We start from the raw sequence: 19,873 nt of genomic DNA on the forward strand, positions 1-19,873 counted from the left end.
AGCTGCCTATCAACTAACCATTACTATACTTTTTTAAAAAAAATATATGTATTAATAATTAAACTTCAACACGAATCAAATACAGATTTAACAGCTCCTATCCTTTCATAATACCCCTCCTACTCTCATTCACACTAATGTTTTTTGGTTGATTGAGTAAATACACATTAGATAAGACTGTATCATGCAATGTTTTACATTTTTTTGCATTCCTCATAAAATATAGTGCTTTGCTTGAATGTAGGCATCTCAGGTAAACAAGCAGACCTCAGGGACTATCAATGGCTCTCCCTGAAAATGGAGTGTCTTTATGCTTCTTTTGAAGTGGTACATACATCAAAATTTCAAAATCCAAGTGTCACATAATGTACTGGATTATCTGAATGTTACACTTAAAATTTTTACACTGTTTGAATGGACCATCTTTGTGTTCTCATTAATGTCTATAAAATTTGCAAATGAGCAGGAATTTCTCAATATATCATTTGTATGATAGACAACTTTGCTTTGCCACATGACAAGTTAAACAATAATAGAAACAGATGTAAAGTCCCTTGAAATCAAAGGGCAAAAAATCCAGGCTGAGAATGATTCCAAAATAACAGCAAAGAATCCACAGATATACGTGCAGGTACCAGTTTATTCACAGAAGACACAAGCGCTTTCACAATAGCTTCTTCAGGTGTAACTTCTCCATGAAAATACACACCTTATATACTCTACCTAATTAGTCCAAACAATCAATTAACATACTAAAACATTTTTAAAAAGATATTACACCTAAAGACATAATAAATAAATGTTACCTAACTGAAATGCATACATTTATAATGCTAGTACATTTATAAGTTAAACAATATTGAAATATGGTATGTTAGCACTTTAATTACTTACACCTTTAGATGCAGTTCCAGAAAAAACTATATTCTATACCAGAAATCCACATAAATGCGTTCTACAAATCCAGATACATCAGAGATGAGAAGTTATAATTTGCTATTTAGTGTGACTGATATCATGTTCGTAGAAGGCTATTACAACAAAAACATTTAATGTTTGTATGAACCCAGGGATGAACTAGTCTACTGTGTCACAATTTTACATTCTGGTCAGTCTGCCTATGCACGTGCAATTAATGTTCAGAATACTTACTTCTACTCACTTACTGCTGCAAAAGTGTGGAAGAGAATTTGCATGATAGAAGGAAAGATGTTAAAGCATAAAACAACATGATAAAATGAAGAACTGTGTACTCTTATCCTCTTCAAAGACATAAACAGGACAATAGGTTTAATACAGTAGCAAAAATTTACTACACTAATGCACAGATTCTTGCATATACGATTGGGGAACTATAAGCAATAGCTAGTCAGACACAACTGTTTACTATAGCTATCACTGAAGCATGGCAATGCAGTGATGTTCACATATTAGGATTTAACAAATTTGATTATCTAAGAAAAAATACTTCTGAAGGTATGAGTATTGTTTTTGTTCATTATTCCACACCCCCAAAATTATTATGGGACAATATTGATATGGATTCACTTGCTATTGAATTTCCACGATTTTTCAATAATATCAGTCTGCATATAATTTATAGCTGTTGTAGCCCACAAATGAATGCTGAGCAGCAAACTCAACTTTCATGGTCGACATTTTAAAAATGTGATCATTGCAATGGGCTTTAATTTTCCTAATATTAACTGGAGGTGTGGAACATGTAGCTCACCAGTTGAACATAAATTTTATGACTTAATGACATCCAGCAATATGGTCAAGATGAACAATTTTCCTTCTCAAAATAATAGCACTTTGGATCTATTGCTTACTAACATTTGTAGTAAAATTCATAATATTAAATCCCATCCCATTAGGGACATCTGATCATTTTACTTTAGAATTTGCTGTAGATTCATTTATTAATACTTCCAAAGTTATTATAACAAGTTAGGACTGTTTAAGGATTGGTATTCAATTACGTTTTGAAGAACTGAATGATATAGATTGGAATACTGAAACTTTGTCTGGAACCATCAGCAAATTGGCAGTTGTTTTGGGTGCAAATGGTCACTGCAAACAGGTTCAACTAATTGGCCAACTATGGATTTTACCCCCATGAAGGAATGGGAAACTAAATTAGTCAGAAAGAAAGAAAAGAAGTAGCTACAAATTATTTAAACAATTTGAGTCTAGCACCTTAAAGAAAAACATTGACGCATTTTATTTTGGGAAATCACACCATATAGCAAGGGAATAAATGTAGAGATGTTGTTGGTGCATATATAAGTTCTAACTTCACATTTAAAATACATGGCGTATTAAGACAAAGACCATGTGAGTTGTACGCCTCCTTCTGAAGTATTTTTCAACGAAATCTGTTGCAGTCCTACTGAATTTATTTTTAGTGTATATTACATTTACATTTGAATACAACTCATTGTTTTGTACATTTTCAGGAGATGACCTCTCCATATTGGAAAATGTTCAAAGAAAAAATACTAAAAAAGTATGGCGTATGGGATAATTGCATATCAGAAATGCTTAGCTGAACATAATTTATTTTCTATCATTTATCACTGGTTATGTGACAAATTTTGCAAATCATACCATGCACTTCAAGATGAAGAAGTCCAACTTCTATTAACTACTGAGTTGTTTCCATCAAAGTAAATTTCTCATGTGGCAAATTAAACTTTTCAAATAGCAAAATGCAAAAATCACTTTAGGATAACAGTTTATCACCCAAAGTATTTTGATATCATGGAACAGACTGCCATTGCAACTAAGGAAATGTAACTCATTGGAATCTTTCAGGAAATCTTCAGATGCTTGGTTTGGCTTGAATGCCTACTCTGTGACCTTGGATCCTGTATTATAATGGTCGTTGACCCTTTTCAGCTTGCCACAAACTATTAAAGTATGAAAACAAATTTTATATTTTGCAATAATATATATTTTGTTTACATTTTAGGCTTTCCAAAAGCTGCAATTGTAACCCATTTGAAGATACTCAGGAGTATGTCTACCTTTCACATTACTGGTATACAACCGTCAGATATAATTTATATTACCACCCCATTATACCACATGACCGCTTCTCTTCTGGGGATTGGAGGAACCATTTTCTTAGGTAAAATGAGCTTATGCAATATTTTTTAATAAACTGCCAAATTATAATAAAGCTCACAACTGTAAATGTGTTCTAAAATGATAGCTTAATGAAAACCCATATATATTTACCTTTATTTTTGTGTTAAACTACACTTTTCCATCATGTAAGCAGTAAAAGTATTTATATTGTTCCTCTTTCTAATGCATATCATCTGCATTATTAAAACATTTCAACATGTCTCACTGAGTAATGCATAATATGGTTTTACAATGTAAGTAGGTGTCAATAGCAATATAGAAATCAAGTAGCATAAACGGTTGTTCTAGAACCAGAGAAATGACACTTATTTGAAATAAGGATGCAGTAATGACCAAAATAGTGAGTATTACAGGAAAATGAAACTGCCAAGGTGTGTTGCAATGAATGACATTGGAGACAGAAGGTGCACATACCCCAGGGAGGTCCATTATATCAATGTAATGTCCACCATGGAGAGTATTATTGGCCATAGAAAACTGGCCATCTGTTACATTTTTTTTGCATTTGTGTTATTGCTTTGTGTGTATCTGCTGTGTCTGTGTGTTTATGTATGTATGTATGTATGCATCTGCATTAGTGTGTGTGTGTGTGTGTGTGTGTGTGTGTGTGTGTGTGTATGTATATATATATATATATATATATATATATATATATATATATATATGTGTGTGTGTGTGTGTGTGTGTGTGTGTGTGTGTGTGTGTGTATGTATGTATCTGGATCCCCTTCTATATCCCAACTTCCAAAAATCCCAAAGACAACAATCTCGAGATGAGAATCCCAAACCAGGAAACACCGAACGGCCCAAGTTTAACCAGGGCAAGTAAACACTTGCCCAGCATGAGGAATTATGCCCTTTCTCCACTGTAGTGTGACCTCAGTGTTGGCATATATAGTTAGGGAGGTGTGGGGGGCATGGCTCCCCACCCAGGTGGTTTTCAGACAGTGCAGTGTGTGTGTTTGTTTTGGGCAAGGCTTTACTTGCCCTGCTTACGTGATTTTCATATTTCGGGATTTAGAAGTAAATCCATATATATATATATATATATATATATATATATATATATATATATATATAGACACACATATAAAAAGTTTATACACCCCTGTGAAAATGCCAGGTTTTTGTGATATAAAAAAAAATGAGTCCACAATAAATCATTTCAAAACTTTTCCCACCTTTAATATGACCTATAACCTGTACAATTCCATTGAAAAACAAATCTGTTGGGTGAAAAAGATAAAAAATAAAAAAATGTACAATAACCTGGTTGCATAAGTGTGCACACCCTTAAACTAATACTTTGTTAAAGCACCTTTTGATTTAATTACAGAATGCAGTCTTTTTGGGTAGGAGTCTATCAGCATGGTACATCTTGACTTGGCAATATTTGCCCACTCTTCCTTGCAAAAGCACTCCAAATCTGTCAGATTGCGAGGACATCTCTTGTGCACAGCCCTCTTCAGGTCACCACACAGATTTTCTATTGGATTTAGGTCTGGGCTCTGGCTGGGCCATTCCAAAACTTTAATTTTCTTCTGGTGAAGCCATTCTTTTGTTGATTTGGATGTATGCTTGGGGTCATTGTCATGTTGAAAGGTGAACTTTTTCTTCATCGTCAGCTTTCTAGCAGATGCCTGAAGGTTTTGGGCTAAAAGTGACTGGTATTTGGAAATATTCATAATTCCCTCCACCTTGACTAAAGCCTCAGTTCCAAAAGCAACCCCAAAGCATGATACTGCCACTACTATGCTTCACCTTGGGGATGTTCTTTTGGTGATGCAAAGTGTTGTTTCTGCGCCAAGTGTTCCTTTTGGAATTTGGCCAAAAAGTTCAGTCTTGCTCTCATCAGACCATAACACATTTTCCTACATGCTTTTGGGAGACTTGATGTATTGTTTTGCAAATTTTAGCCGGGTCTGGAGGTTTTTCTGTGTAAGAAAAAGCTTCCGTCTTGCAGCCCTACTCCCATATTCCAGATATATGAGGAATATGGGAGATTATTGTCACATGTAGTATACAACCAGTACTTGTCATAAATTCCTGCAGCTCCTTCAATGTTGCTGTAGGTCTCTTGGCAGCCTTCCTGACCAGTTTTTGTTTTGTCTTTTCATCAGTTTTGGAGGGACGTGCAGTTCTTTGTAACATCACTGTTGTCCCATATTTTCTACACTTTTTGATGACTGTCTTCACTGTGTTCCATGGTATATCCAATGCTGTGGAAATTTTTTTGTACTCTTCTCCTGACTGATACCTTTCAGCAATGTGATCCCTTTGATGCTTTGCAATTTTCTGTGGACCATGGCTTTTGCTGTAGCAGGCCTTCTAGGACAGCTGAACTTTATTTGGGGTTAATCAGAGTATTTTTAATTGATGGCAGGTGTGTACCCAAGATGACTGAATGCTGTAATTAAATCAAAAGGTGCTTCAACAAAGTATTAGTTTAAGGATGTGCACACTTATGTAACCATCTTATTGTACTTTTTTATTTTTTATATTTTTCCCCTAACAGATTTGTTTGTTTTTCAATTGAATTGTAAAGGTTATAAGTCACATCAAAGGTGGGAAAAGTTTTGAAATGATTTATTGTGGTCTCATTTTTTTATATCACAAAAACCTGGCATTTTAACAGGGGTGTGTAAACGTTTTATATCCACTGTACATATATGGGTCCCCATGGTTGGTTGAAGTTCACTGTTTTTGAATGCATATATTTAAATTAAAGTGACTGAAGGAAATACCATTTGAAAAAAGGTCAATGCAAGTCTTGTATTTGTTCTAGACTGCTCAATAAAAGAGATAGGGGAATTTTCCTTTTTCTTCTGTACTTTGCAATCTTGGAATTGATATATTTAAGTTAGTGTGGCTTGTTGGATGCAGTGTTCCACATGAAGAGCTGGAGAGGGGGGTGCCCTGCAAAAGCATTTACTTTGGTTAGTTTTTTGGCTTGCCCCCTACAAAAAAATACTTATGTCAGGTTCATGATGTATTTTACAGGTGAGAGCAGAATTTGGAGTAAGTGCACTTTGATCAATTACTGTGAACCTAGGATATGCAATTGCTATTGTAAGAATTAATTTAAATCCAAAGTACATAAATTATGTATGTATTTATAATATCTATATACAAACATATATATGCCCCCGCGCGAGCACACACACACACACACACACACACACACACACACACACACACACACACACACACACACACACACACACACACACAAATAGATGGCATAGACACAGATTCATGCATACATTCATAAAAACTCATATGCCATGCACCCACCCACTGTCTAGAAATGTTCAGCTCTCACTGCATATCCAATATAGTTTGCTGCATAATAACTGGCACATGGTTCAAACCAAACAAACACAAGACAGTTATATGAACAGAAAAAATAAATAAAATTGTACAATTTAACTATAGCTCAATATGAGTCTTTGCAAGCTTTACAAAATAATACAAGCATAGTCATTAAACAAGCAAATAAGGGCAGTGCAATAGTTGTCGTGAATAGGACTGATTATTTGAATAGTATTTGAATAGTATGCAGGTTTTTTGAGTGTTGACAAAGTTTTTAAAATTATTGACAGAAAAAGTTAAATGATATAATTTTTAAGATGAATAGTTATATTTATGAAGCGCAGTTACAAGATGATATAACCTGTGAAATGCACACATACTTCTACATAGCCCACCCTGTTATTTTAATTTTGTGCGGATTACCTAAAATACATAAATATAGGACAATCCCCCCACGAGACCTATAGTTTCCAGGATGGGGTGGATAACGGAACCCATTTCCTTATATCTGGATAACATACTGGGTTCATTATCAGAGAAAATAAAGAGCTTTATTCAATTTATGACACTGGTATTTTTCTTAAGAAATGTTGTTCCTGGTATGAGCACAATCAAACATCTGATTATATCCTTGTAACATTAGATATTAATTAGCTTTTTACTATTATACCAAATTTGTATGGTATGGAGGCTGTTAGAGAATTTCTTCGTTCAAATTTAAACTGTTTTTTATGAGATCTAGTATTGAGCAGTATTTTGTTTTTATTTGAGAATGATATTTATCAGCATATTTCTAGGGTTGCGATGGGCAGCTGGGTAGTGAACATTTATGCTAATATAGCAGGTGAACACTGGGAAAATGCCCATATTTTTAATTCTTCATCCAGCTTTAGTACAAATATCTTGTTTTCTAAATGTTTCATAGACAATGCATTTATGATCTGGCAAGGGGGTGTAAATACCTGGTTAGAGTTAGATTAATTTTCTGGATATTAAGGTTTCTAAACAAGGTACTGAACTAGGGACGAGTTTGTATAAAAAAGAAGTGCATGATAATCGATTCCTGCATAGGCGTAACATGCATCTAAAGCTCATTTTTGAAGTAATAGTTAAAAGTCACTTCTACACGAGTTTTTTAAATTCTGATCCACAAATGTGCACAGTGCAGATATCAAAAATGACGGGTGAATTTTGTGAAAGACAATATGATTCTACACTATTGGATGACATTTCCCTTGAAGTAACATCTGAACAAGATTCCAGGGCAAGAACATATTTCATGCACTCAGGGAATTTGATAACTGTCTCTGATAACCCCATTAATAATAATAATAATAATAATTATTATTATTATTAGTATTATTATTATTATTATTATTATTATGGTAGATATTTAACCCACTATAGTAGTAGGACTGAAGGGGTTTTGAGTATTATAAGAAATAATTGGGATATTCTTTGTACTCAGACAGGTATAAGTAAATGTATAAGTACAAGTCCACAGTTCACCTTTAAGAACTGCTTAAACTTGAAACAGAGGCTTTGTTACCAGGAAATGAAATCAACAAAAGGGTTAATTTATAGTAGTAAAAAAGGAACATTTCCATGCTATAAATGTTGGTGTTGCTGATGTATTTTAATTGATGTGAATTTCCTGCATTCTATCACTAATAAGATATTTAAATTGATTTGCTATGTGAATTGTAATACTGAAAATATAGTGTACTTAGCTACCTACACTATATGGGGTTCCTATGGGTTCAATGAAAACGCATTATGTCGAATGCATTTTTGTCGACACATGTAGAGCAAACAGGCAAAACAGGGAAGTGGCTGTTCAGCAAAATTTTTCCCTGGGAAAGAAGTCGCTTGACCACTTCGTTGTTTTGCTGTGATCTGAAGTGTAGTGTGGTCCCTTGTCTGGTATAGCTCCCGAGCATGATTGTGCAACATTTACTGACCTTAGGGTTAGGGTGTGGGTTAAGGTAAGTGCATATGTACGAAACTGTTTACTGTTGTATATTTTATGTTAAATGTATGGTTAAGTTCCGTGTGTATGTGTTTTCAGTTGTTTACTTTTGTTTTGGGGGGTAGAGTTAGGGTTAAGGTACGTGTGTATGTGTTTGGAGCTGTTTATGTGAATGTGCAAGAGTTACTGACCTTAGGGTTAGGGTGCAGGTTAAGGTAAGTGCATATGGTTTAAAATGTTTTTTTTTTTTTTTCGTTAAATGTATGTTTGGGTTATGTGCATATGTGTATTTAGTTGTTTACTGGTTTTTGGGGGCGTATAATTAGGATTGGGTATGTGTGTATGTGTTTGGAAGTGTGTAATGTGTTTTTTTTTTGCGGGGGTTGGAACAGTGATTTCTTTCCCTAGGAAAGAAATCGTTGTTCTTTGGATTCCACATTTTCAGCTTTCGCTGAAAATGTGTAGATGTAACATCGTTCACTGTTTTAAGCATTCGATGTTGCAATATAGACCCTATATATAAATATATATATATATATATACATATATATATATATATATATATATATATATATATATATATATATATATATATATATACATACACGTTTTTATGTAGGGAAATGTAACCATAAGTTTAAAGAGTGAACCACTGAACGTTTATTAGAAATCAGAAGGAATGTGATCATGGCTTTGCTTGCAAAGCATGGTAAAGAACAGGGATTGCAATATAATTTTAAATTTCAAGCTATACAGATTATATCAAAAAATAGGAGGGGTGGTTATTTTAAGAACTTTGTAGAGGTGTGTGAGCAAAGCTGGGTAATATCATTTAAATGTGAATAGTTTGCCTGGATTAAATTCTGATGTCAGCTTAAAACTTTACCAAAGCATAAGCAAAATACGTTATAGCATGTTTACCATGCAATTTTGTTACTACCTTACATTTGTAAACATTTTATTATATAACCATGGAATAATACACAGTGTAATTTCTTAATTAAAGCTGTGTTTTGATTGGTTCTTGGGTCATGTGATATATTTTAAAATCTGCTGCTTCTAGAAGTTTTTGCATGCCTTGAGAACGCATGTAGACCCAAAAGCTCCGCCATGTTGTGTGCAAATCAAAATTAAAAGTTTTACTGGTGTTTGAGCTCAGGCATTTTTCTTTGACCTACCCTCAAACACACACATGCAGAGATAAACTGACCCACACCCATATTCAGAAGTTCGTACACAAGCATAAAAAAAATCTTTGACAGCTCGGCTGGCAAAAGCCTGATTTCCTCAAGTATCTGCAAATGGCTGCATATTCAATATTCTCTGGAACAGGCACAGATAACAAAACTGTGTTACACATAAATGGTAAGGGAGTTACAGTAAAGATGACTACCTACAATATGCAGTGGTAATTCCAACTTCAGCTGTTATACATTAGCTGTGGTCTGCTTAATACACAACACTGGAAAACCTTGCTGTGGCAGTGAAGCACTGAAACTTCTCTTTGTAAGTTCGGCCATGACCTATCTCTGACATTTGTTTATTTTCTTTAATAAAGTTAAATAGTTGAACTGAAGATGTGTAGAAGTGCAGTGAAGCTCGAAGGGAGGAAGTCCTAAAAATCTCTATGTCAGACACTTATGCTTACTGTTTAAAATTAAAGTCAGTGCACAACACTTAAATTAAGTAAAAGAATTGCAGTCACAAACAACATATTTTTTTCACCGTTGCACCTCAAAGAGCAAAGTTTAATTGGCTGATTACATTATATTGAAACCTTTGGATATGTGAATTTGCTAATCATTACACACATCTTTAAAATATCACTCTAGCCAAACCACTAAAATACATTTCCCACTCAATAGTAATGAAGCTTTTCTGCTTATATTAATATCATATTGCTAAAATGGACTGTAGAATGGTACTCACAATCCTTTGACCAATCAGAATTATTCTTCACTGGAGGCCATTCCCCACAGTAATACAGCTCAATTGCATGGTAAGCTTCAGGATCTGGAATGCTGTTTGCTAGAAGGCAAGTTGACCTTTCAGATCCATGGACATTGCATAACTTGTTCTCTCATTCAGGCTTGTTCATGCTTTTTGTCTTTTAAATACTAGAGTAAAGAAATACCTACAACATTACCATTTTTAATACTTTTAAATCAAATTTTAAAGATAGTATTTGTAAATCTTGTTGTCATGAACTACGCAAATGTTACTGCAAAATGTTTTCCAAAGCAGTCTTTTCTAGACAGAACTGCACAACGACAGATGCATAGTTCATGACAAGGGTGCTCAAGAATAGCATGCTTAAAAAAATTTTAATTTCAATAGCATGGTATTTTAGTTTAATTAATTGATCTGATTGTAGTGGATGTCTTTGTAAATACTTTAGTTGTTTTGTTGAATATTATAATAATACCTATTTTTAATTACTTGTATAAAATTGTTATGATATTTCTCTTATATGTTAAAACAATAAACCTGTTTTGAAAAAAAAAGAATAGCATGCTGAAAATTCTGAGTTAAACTTTTAAGAAATGAAGTTGCCGACATCAATAATTTTACTCTAACAGGTATACTATTTAAACTTTATAAATCTAATCTGTACATATTAAAATCAATGCAAAAACTTAAGTACTGCCTTACAGAGAGATAACAGATCATCAGGAGGCATCGTGAGTCATGATGCCACAGGTAGAGGGTATCCTCTCCCCGGAATGTCCATTATTTCCATGTAATCTCTACCCGTGATTTTATTATTGCACATAAAAATGGTATTTACATTTGTTTTATGCTGTCTTAGATTTTTATAGCAGGACTGAGTATAATTCTGATGTTTGTTCAAAAAATAGTCCCTTACATTCTCTCTTTGCTTTGTTTAGCACAGATTAATTTAATAAACAGTGTTAACATTATCATTGCTTAAAATGTATTTTCTACATGCCAGTGGTAAGGTGTATCATAAACTATGCCAATAACATATTACAATACCATTTGAAAATGTTTTACAAATGGACTAAAATTTGATTGAAAAATATTAAACATTATAATGTTGTAGGTGTTTCTTTGCTGTAATATTTAAAAGAAAAATTAAGAAAAAAAGTAAGATCAACTTCTGTTGTTTAGCAAGGAAACGCAAAAGAGTAAGGTTCATACTTATTTTAATTTAGATATGCTAATGTGGAGACAATGGCAATGTTAAAATTTGGGGAACATGCTAGTACAGAATTTCTACTCTTTTTAGAATGCTTTTTATTGAAGTTGGCTTTGTGGCTTTGTCTCTCTGTACCTCTGTGGGTCTCTCTCTCAAAGCTAAATTCAATAAAACCAAAGTAGTATAAGAAAACTAATTTCTCAAAAAGCCGACTAGCTGGAAAACGGCAATAAAGGCTTCGCAGATCCACTGTAGTCCACAATAATCACTTTATTGCTACAACGGTAACATGACAAAATGAGTCACATAAGAAAAAACACACAAGGTAAAATCCAATGTTAAGCGCTTTCATCTGCCGATTGCAGACTTCCTCAGAACATAACACTGTTACAACAGTCTCTGAAATTTAAACTGTATTTGGCGCCAAACCATGCTAATTGTTTTAAAGGCACACCCTTAAATATATTGCACATCTCTCTCTTGATATTAAATGATGTGCAATACATTTAAGGGTGTGCCTTTAAAACAATTAGCATGGTTTGGCGCCAAATACAGTTTAAATTTCAGAGACTGTTGTAACAGTGTTATGTTCTGAGGAAGTCTGCAATCGGCAGATGAAAGCGCTTAACATTGGATTTTACCTTGTGTGTTTTTTCTTATGTGACTCATTTTGTCGTGTTACCGTTGTAGCAATAAAGTGATTATTGTGGATTACAATGGATCTGCGAAGCCTTTATTGCCATTTTCCAGCTAGTCGGCTTTTTGAGAAATTAGTTTTCTTATACTACTTTGGTTTCCTAGTTGCTGTTGCAGGCATGGCTGGTATCGGTGAGGACACGCAGACAAGCCCGGATGTGAATGAACTGATACAGTTACGAGCGGAGGTAACTGGCCTCCATGCTGAGATGAAAAAACTAGCGAACATGTTTCAGAGCTTAATGGAAGCGACCAAACCATCATTAGACAAGCAAATGGAGCCGGTAAATCATCATAATACGAGCACACATTGCTGTTCTAAAAAAGAAATTGTGTTAACTGTTGGTACGAGTCTTGACACTGATATACCAAATGGCCAACCCAGTCCAGAGAATTGTTTATCTGATACTCGGCGTGAGTCTCTGGAAATGCTTCAAACCGAAGACAAGTTTATATTGTCTCCGGATAAAGATTTTGCTTTTGACTTTAGCATGTTGCACGATCGTTTGGACTTGGAGAGAAAAGGGGCCAAACCTAAGGCTCATACAGTGCATAAAACATATGCAATGGCAGGAAGTAAAGACATGGGCACAACAAAAGGTACTTTTTCTAAAAAGAATGTTTCAAGCCCCAATAAGAATACTTTACTAAAAGAGACTTTAGACAAAAAGAGTAGTAGAAATAAAGATGTTATAACTGAAAATGATGTATTTAATCAATTTTTAAATAATGATTATGATTTTAATACAGTTTATCAGACACCATGCCCCCAAGTGGTAAGCACAAGTAATTCGCTTAAAGAAATGATTTATAACTTTGGCAAAAAGTTAACACTTATCAAGAATTTAAAGGTTGACAACGCATATTTAAACAAATGTATAAGCATTCAAGTAGTTCCTAAGGGAATTAGATTTTTCAAATTACCCATGGGATTGGTATATAATGACCAAGTTAAGTATGAATTTAATAACTTGTTTGATGAATTTGGGTTTAAATATATGAATTTATTAATGCAACATAATGATGAGAAAATGTCAACTCTCATTCATGAAGTGGAAATAATTAATCATAGTATATTATTACACAATGAATTTAATTCATAGAAGGAACTGTACAATAAGCAATTTTATCTAGCTGACAAACAGGCACAGAGTGTATTTAATAGAAAATATGGCAAGCTAGATAGGGATCTGGAAGCATATAGGGCCAACAAAGCTTATATTTGGCCTCAAGAAAGGAAGCCAACACAAATAGATAGGAAGTACAGTGAGAGGGAAATGAGAGATGAACATAAAGAAAATTTTCAGGGAGGAAGATTTCACCCAAATTTCAGGAAAAATCCATTTCATTACAACAAATTCAACAAGAATTTTTAAATGATGAAGAAGTAGTGGAGAATGTTACACGTGAAAGGGAAGTTATAAGTGAAAATGACAATTTGTCCCTAGGTGAAACTATATTAGATCAAGCTCAGCATACTATATCCAATAATATGCAGATTATGAGTACTTTTAATGGTTTTAATGTGTTTAATTATTCAGATTTTATTGTTAAAGAAGAATTTTACAATTTGTTAGCCAAAGGCATGAAGTTCATACCCAATTCTAGATTTAGACTAGTCGACAGTATTAAAGATGTCAAGTTGTTTTGTAGAAAGTTGAATTTAGCCTTGCAATTTAATACAACTGAACAAGGTAGATCCCATTCTGAAGGGACGTTAAAGAAAAAGAGTAGTTATATTCCACCTAGTAACCCTACTGTCAGTCACTATGAGAATTTGGTTTGTAATGACATTTACAAATTTAATAAGTATGCTATAAGAAACAATCAACAGTGTCATGTAGTCAAGGACAATTTAAGTACAGAAGAAAGAGAATGTTTGAATAAATTAATCAAGAATCCTGACATTAGAATAATGAAACCAGACAAGGGGGGAGGGGTGGTTATTTATCCGTATCATGAATATAAAGCTGCTATACATAAAATATTATATGATTCAGGGAATTATGAAGTTATATTTTTGAACCAAGCACACATTGGATATAGACATATAGATTTATCCATTGAAGAATATTTATTAGATAATAGAATTACCAAGGAAGTGTATGACTTTATACGGATAGAATTTCCTATGATGGCACATATAGTGGGCATTCCTAAGGTCCACAAATCAATTTCTAATCCACCCTTCAGACCCATTATTTCTGGATCCAAATCCAAAACCTTCAATATTGGTTACACTATAGACAGGTGGGTTAAAAACATATATAGTAATATCCCACATTTGATGATAGACTCATGGGATTTTTTGAGTAAATTAATTCCATCGGTGTGTAATACAGAATATATTTTTGTGACGATAGATGTCTGTGATTTGTTTTCATGTATTCCGAAAGAAGAAGGCTTAGACTTTTTTTGTAATAGTCTGAGAACTTATTCGAATTTAAGTTGGGACAGAATTGTTCTTATTTTAGATATGATGTCTCTGATATTGGACCATAACTATATATCATTTGAAGGAGAAGTTTTTAGACAGAACAAAGGAGTGGCAATGGGTGCGTCTTGTGCACCCATTTTTGCCAATTTAGTCATGTTAGACTGGGAGAATACATATGTTTTCAACAGTGTATATAAAGATAATATAATGTTTTATGCTAGATTTTTAGACAATATTTTTGTTTTATGGAAGGGTGATAAGGAAGATATAGTGAAGTTTATAGAATACATCAACACTACTACAGAGTTTTTAAAGTTTACCTTTAATATTAGTGAAAGTGGTATTTCGTATTTGGACACCTTTATATATAAGACGGCAGATGGATTTGCATCCAAGGTGTATAGAAAGACAACCTTTTCTAATGACTATATATATTTCACCAGTAATCACCCAAGACACATTTTCAAGAATATTGTCAAAGGTCAATGTATAATGGGAGCCAGAATGTCTTCTACGAAAATAGATATGGAAAATGAGATGAATCTTATTTATCAATTATTTAAGGATAGAGGTTATCCTAAAGATTTATTGGAAGATACTATTAAATTTGTTAGCTCCCAGTGGAATCAAAAATATATACCCTTAATGGGCAAACATGATGTCAAACAAACCAAGATCAGTGAAAATACATATAAGGAAGGAAGAGCGTATGTGTCTTAACTTATTCCCCACATGTTAATTATATTAAGGATATAGTGGTTAAATATTGGGACATTATCACAGTCACAGAAGACACCAGAGAAAAGTTAGGTACATCGCCAACTATAGTATATAGGACAGCACCCAATATTAAGAAACTTTTGGAGAAGGCTGGCAGTCAAGGGAAGACTAAGAAGAATATAGAAACATATACTAAGAAATGTGGAAATTGCAAACAATGCCAATATATCAACACTTCACCACATATTAAGTTAGAAGATGTGAATCACACCAAAATTAAGAGTAGGGGAGGGTATTGTTATACAAAACAGGTGGTGTACTTAGCTAAATGTAATTCATGCCCAGCGTTTTACATCGGAAAGACAGAGAGGCAACTGAAAAAGCGGATATATGAACATTATTATAGGATTAAAATCAAAGATTCAAAAAATGCTTTGTACAGACATATTAAAGAAGTAGGAGAACAACATTTTTTTACATTTACTATAATAGATCAGGAGTATTTGAATCCAATAGGAGGTGATTGGAAAAATAAACTAGCTTGTAAGGAGAGTAAGTGGCAGATGTTAGTAGATGCCACCAGAACCCCAGTACTCAATGATTTTATAAGTATAAAACCTTTCCTCAAAATGTGATTGACTAGTAGTACATATATACATATTTCAGGATATCAGGGGTAATAATTATACATGATTAGGTTAATCGTATATAGACACATGTATATAATGTAATGAGTTTATGTGTTTTAGATAAGGTAAAACATTTTTATATATATTTTATGATATTTATCATATTTATTATTTATTACATTCAATTAATTATTCATTAATTATAGTTTTACAAATAAGGAGAAGTCAGGAATAGGTGTAACATCATCCACTTGTAATTTTTAGGTTAAGTTATTATAATATTCATACATTATTTAATATCAAGAGAGAGATGTGCAATATATTTAAGGGTGTGCCTTTAAAACAATTAGCATGGTTTGGCGCCAAATACAGTTTAAATTTCAGAGACTGTTGTAACAGTGTTATGTTCTGAGGAAGTCTGTAATCGGCAGATGAAAGTGCTTAACATTGGATTTTACCTTGTGTGTTTTTTCTTATGTGACTCATTTTGTCATGTTACCGTTGTAGCAATAAAGTGATTATTGTGGATTACAGTGGATCTGCAAAGCTAAATTCAATAAAAACATTCCAGTAATGACAGAGAGAGACAGTATTTTAGTCTTTAACTAAAATATTGTCCCTCTGTCATTAGTGTGACAATACACACACACACACACACACACACACACACACACACACACACACACACACACACACACACACACACACACACACACAGACACACACACACATGCACACACACACACACACACATACACATATCAGGTCCATTCAGAATATCACAGACATATACAGGCATGTGGAACACACATATATGCCCTGCCAAATGAGTAACATTTGAGAGTTGTACACTGCACCTGCACACACACTCGCACATTTGCAAACTCACACATCCGTACTTTCTTGCATACATGCATCTGCACACACGTGCACCATTTCTTAAATAAGTAAAACTTAAAGTGGTAAAAAATAAATGCTTCATTTTGTATGAATTACTTAATACCTCCTGCTGTTCTGACATTACCTAAAGCCATACCTGCAATGGAAAACTGTCCTAGTGGGTTGAGAATATCTGTTCTTCACTGTGAATAGCTCCTGTAATCTCTGGGATCATCTGCTTTAGGTAAGTGACATGAAATGATCTCAGTGTTTATCTGATGTATTTTCTTTAAGTAGGTTTGGAATTTTTTTTGATAAGTAAAGCTTTTCCAGTGTCTGACATGAAGCATTGTATTAGTCATTTGATATGTTTGATCATCTATTAATGTGTCATTAGTCTAAGGGTAAGCTCATGTGCCTGACAATGTACTTGACATTGTATATGTTCCATCATCTATTAATGTGTTGGTAGTCTAAGCATAAGCTAATGTGCCTGACAATGTACTTGGCATTGTAGGAAGTAACTAGTGTTGGAAGTATAGTTTAAACATAAAGCGTTTATGGTTTTAACTTCATTTTAACTGTATTCAATACCTGCTGTTGGATTTAATAAACTTTGGATTTATTTGGCAATTTCGCTCATCCGCTCTTTTAGCTGTTGCACTCTGGATATTTTTTTATTTTTTTAGTGTTGGAAGTATATTATTCATGTGCGTTTGCATGTAAGCACTGACAGGTGTACCACCTGCTTGTATTAATTTGTTAAAAATTAAATGTCTGATATCTCAACAGGTTGAATATTTATTCTTAACAGAATAACACAAATTGCAGTTGTGACCTTGCTCCTGACATCTAAGTTTAAACAACGTAAATTGGGTAGATGGAGTGAGGAGGAGGGTTTGTTTAATTTCACCTTTGTCCAGAAACAGTGACATATGTCACCATAGTTAAGTAAAACAGTAACACAGCAAAATAAACCACAACAGTTAAACATTTATATATCACAGGAGTAAAAACAGAGTGTTGATGATGCAGAGCACATACACATGCACACAAACATACACACACACGTGCAAATACACACACACACACACACACACACACACACACACACACACACACACACACACACACACACACACACAACACACACACACATACTCACATACTTAGAAAAAAGAAAAAGAAAAAAGAAAATATAAATAAAGATTTTTTTTAAAAAAGAGTGTTTTTTATTTATTGAGTTGCTCTAAAAAGTAAAAAAGTAAGGAAGAAGAGTGAACACTTACAAAAGAAACAGAGACAAGTTGATTTCAGAAAAGCATTTCAGGCTGGTTTTGCTGATTCTGGTAAGGAGGTACTAGAAGAAGTAGTAGGAATCAGCAAAACCAACCTTGACTGCTTTTCTGAAAATCAGCTTGTCTGTTTCTTTTGCAAAGTGTTCACTCTTCATCCTTATTTTTTTAATTTTAGAGTGACTCATTTAAAAGCATTCTTTTTTTTAATTTGTATTTATATTTTTATATTCAGTAGTGTCAATTTTATATAAGTTTTATATATTTGGTCTCCAGTGAAGGGGGAAAAAAACATTTCATTTATTCCAGAAACATGGGTCAAAGATTCCATCACCCATTCATTCATCCAGCTGAGCCTTAAGCATATAGATGCTGTTTGTCTCCATGATTTCTTTGGCACAACATTCCAAATTCTTGGAATAGTTTGTGTGATGAACTTTGCTCTCAAAACAGATTTTTTTTCATGTGATTATACAATGACTGCTCATTGCTATTCAAAAGCGAGCACTCTGATTGGACATCCCACCCAGCTTGCCCATTGTAAATTGGGCATATACCAGTAGAAAAAAAGTCTGGCCACTGAAATATCATTGATCAGCCAGAGTTTCTGTTGGCATATGCTAAGAGCAGAAAAATGCAAGAAAAATCAGGTAAGTTCTTCAAAACTAAAGAAACAGAAACATGCTTTATTTCGCTTGTATTTCTCAACTATCCCTCGTAAAATCTTAACTTTCTAAACATAAAAAAACAGCAAAGGAGATTCTCTTTTCTTCATTGTTTCTTCTGTTCTGCACTGATGTACTGGAATAGTGTGGGAGCCCATACGCATGCACAGTACATCAGGAAACATACAATATATGGACTCAATCAGACAGTCCTGATAAAAAATAATGAAGGTGGAGGGCAATAGAGGACATTATGCCATAGCTAACAGCAGCTAACAATGAACGTGGGAACCATGTGGGGATCAACACCCAGGGAAACAGGGAAATAGAAAAGCAGATGTGAGGTAAGGGTGAAGAAGAGGGATTCATAAGAGCCATGCCAAAACAGGAAAAATTGACGGATACACATACACACATACTTAGAAAAAACTAAAAATAAAAAAGAAAAATATAAGTAAAAAAGATTTTTAAAAAAAGAGTGGGTTTTTTTGAGTCGGTCTAAAAGTAAAAAAATAAGGAAGAAGAGTGAACACTTACAAAAGAAACACAGAGAAGTTGATTTCAGAAAAGCATTTTGGGCTGGTTTTGCTGATTCTGGTAAGGAGGTACCAGAAGAAATAGTAGGAATCAATAAAACCAACCCTGAATGCTTTTCTGAAAATCAGCTTGTCTGTTTCTTTTGCAAAGTATTCACTCTTCGTCATTAGTTTTTTACTTTTTAGAGTGACAAAATTAAAACCATTGTTTTTTTAAAAAAAATATTTTTTTATTTATATTTTTATATTCAGTGGTGTCAATTTTATATAAGTTTTATATGTTTGGTCTCCAGTGAATGGGGTAAAATCCATTATTTCACTTACTCCAAAAACATGGATTAAGGATTCCACCACCCATTCATTCTTCCAACCGAGCCTTAAGTATATCTATGCTCTTTGTCTCCATGATTTCTTTTGGCACAA

At 33.7% G+C, this 19,873-nt stretch overlaps 1 protein-coding gene across 2 annotated transcripts in view; it reads left to right on the forward strand.

The window, feature by feature from the left end:
* Positions 1-19,873, forward strand: part of LOC122793085 (long-chain fatty acid transport protein 6-like) — a 937,264-nt gene that overhangs the window by 384,693 nt on the left and 532,698 nt on the right. For both annotated transcript variants that reach the window (XM_044060804.1, XM_044060806.1), the window contains exon 4: positions 2,975-3,133. In XM_044060804.1, coding sequence (XP_043916739.1) covers positions 2,975-3,133 — 159 coding nt within the window. The remainder of the gene's footprint in view (positions 1-2,974; positions 3,134-19,873) is intronic.

Source organism: Protopterus annectens, chromosome 2.part0 (assembly GCF_019279795.1).
Source record: "Protopterus annectens isolate FY-2018-M chromosome 2.part0, PAN1.0, whole genome shotgun sequence".
NCBI lineage: Eukaryota > Metazoa > Chordata > Ceratodontiformes > Protopteridae > Protopterus > Protopterus annectens.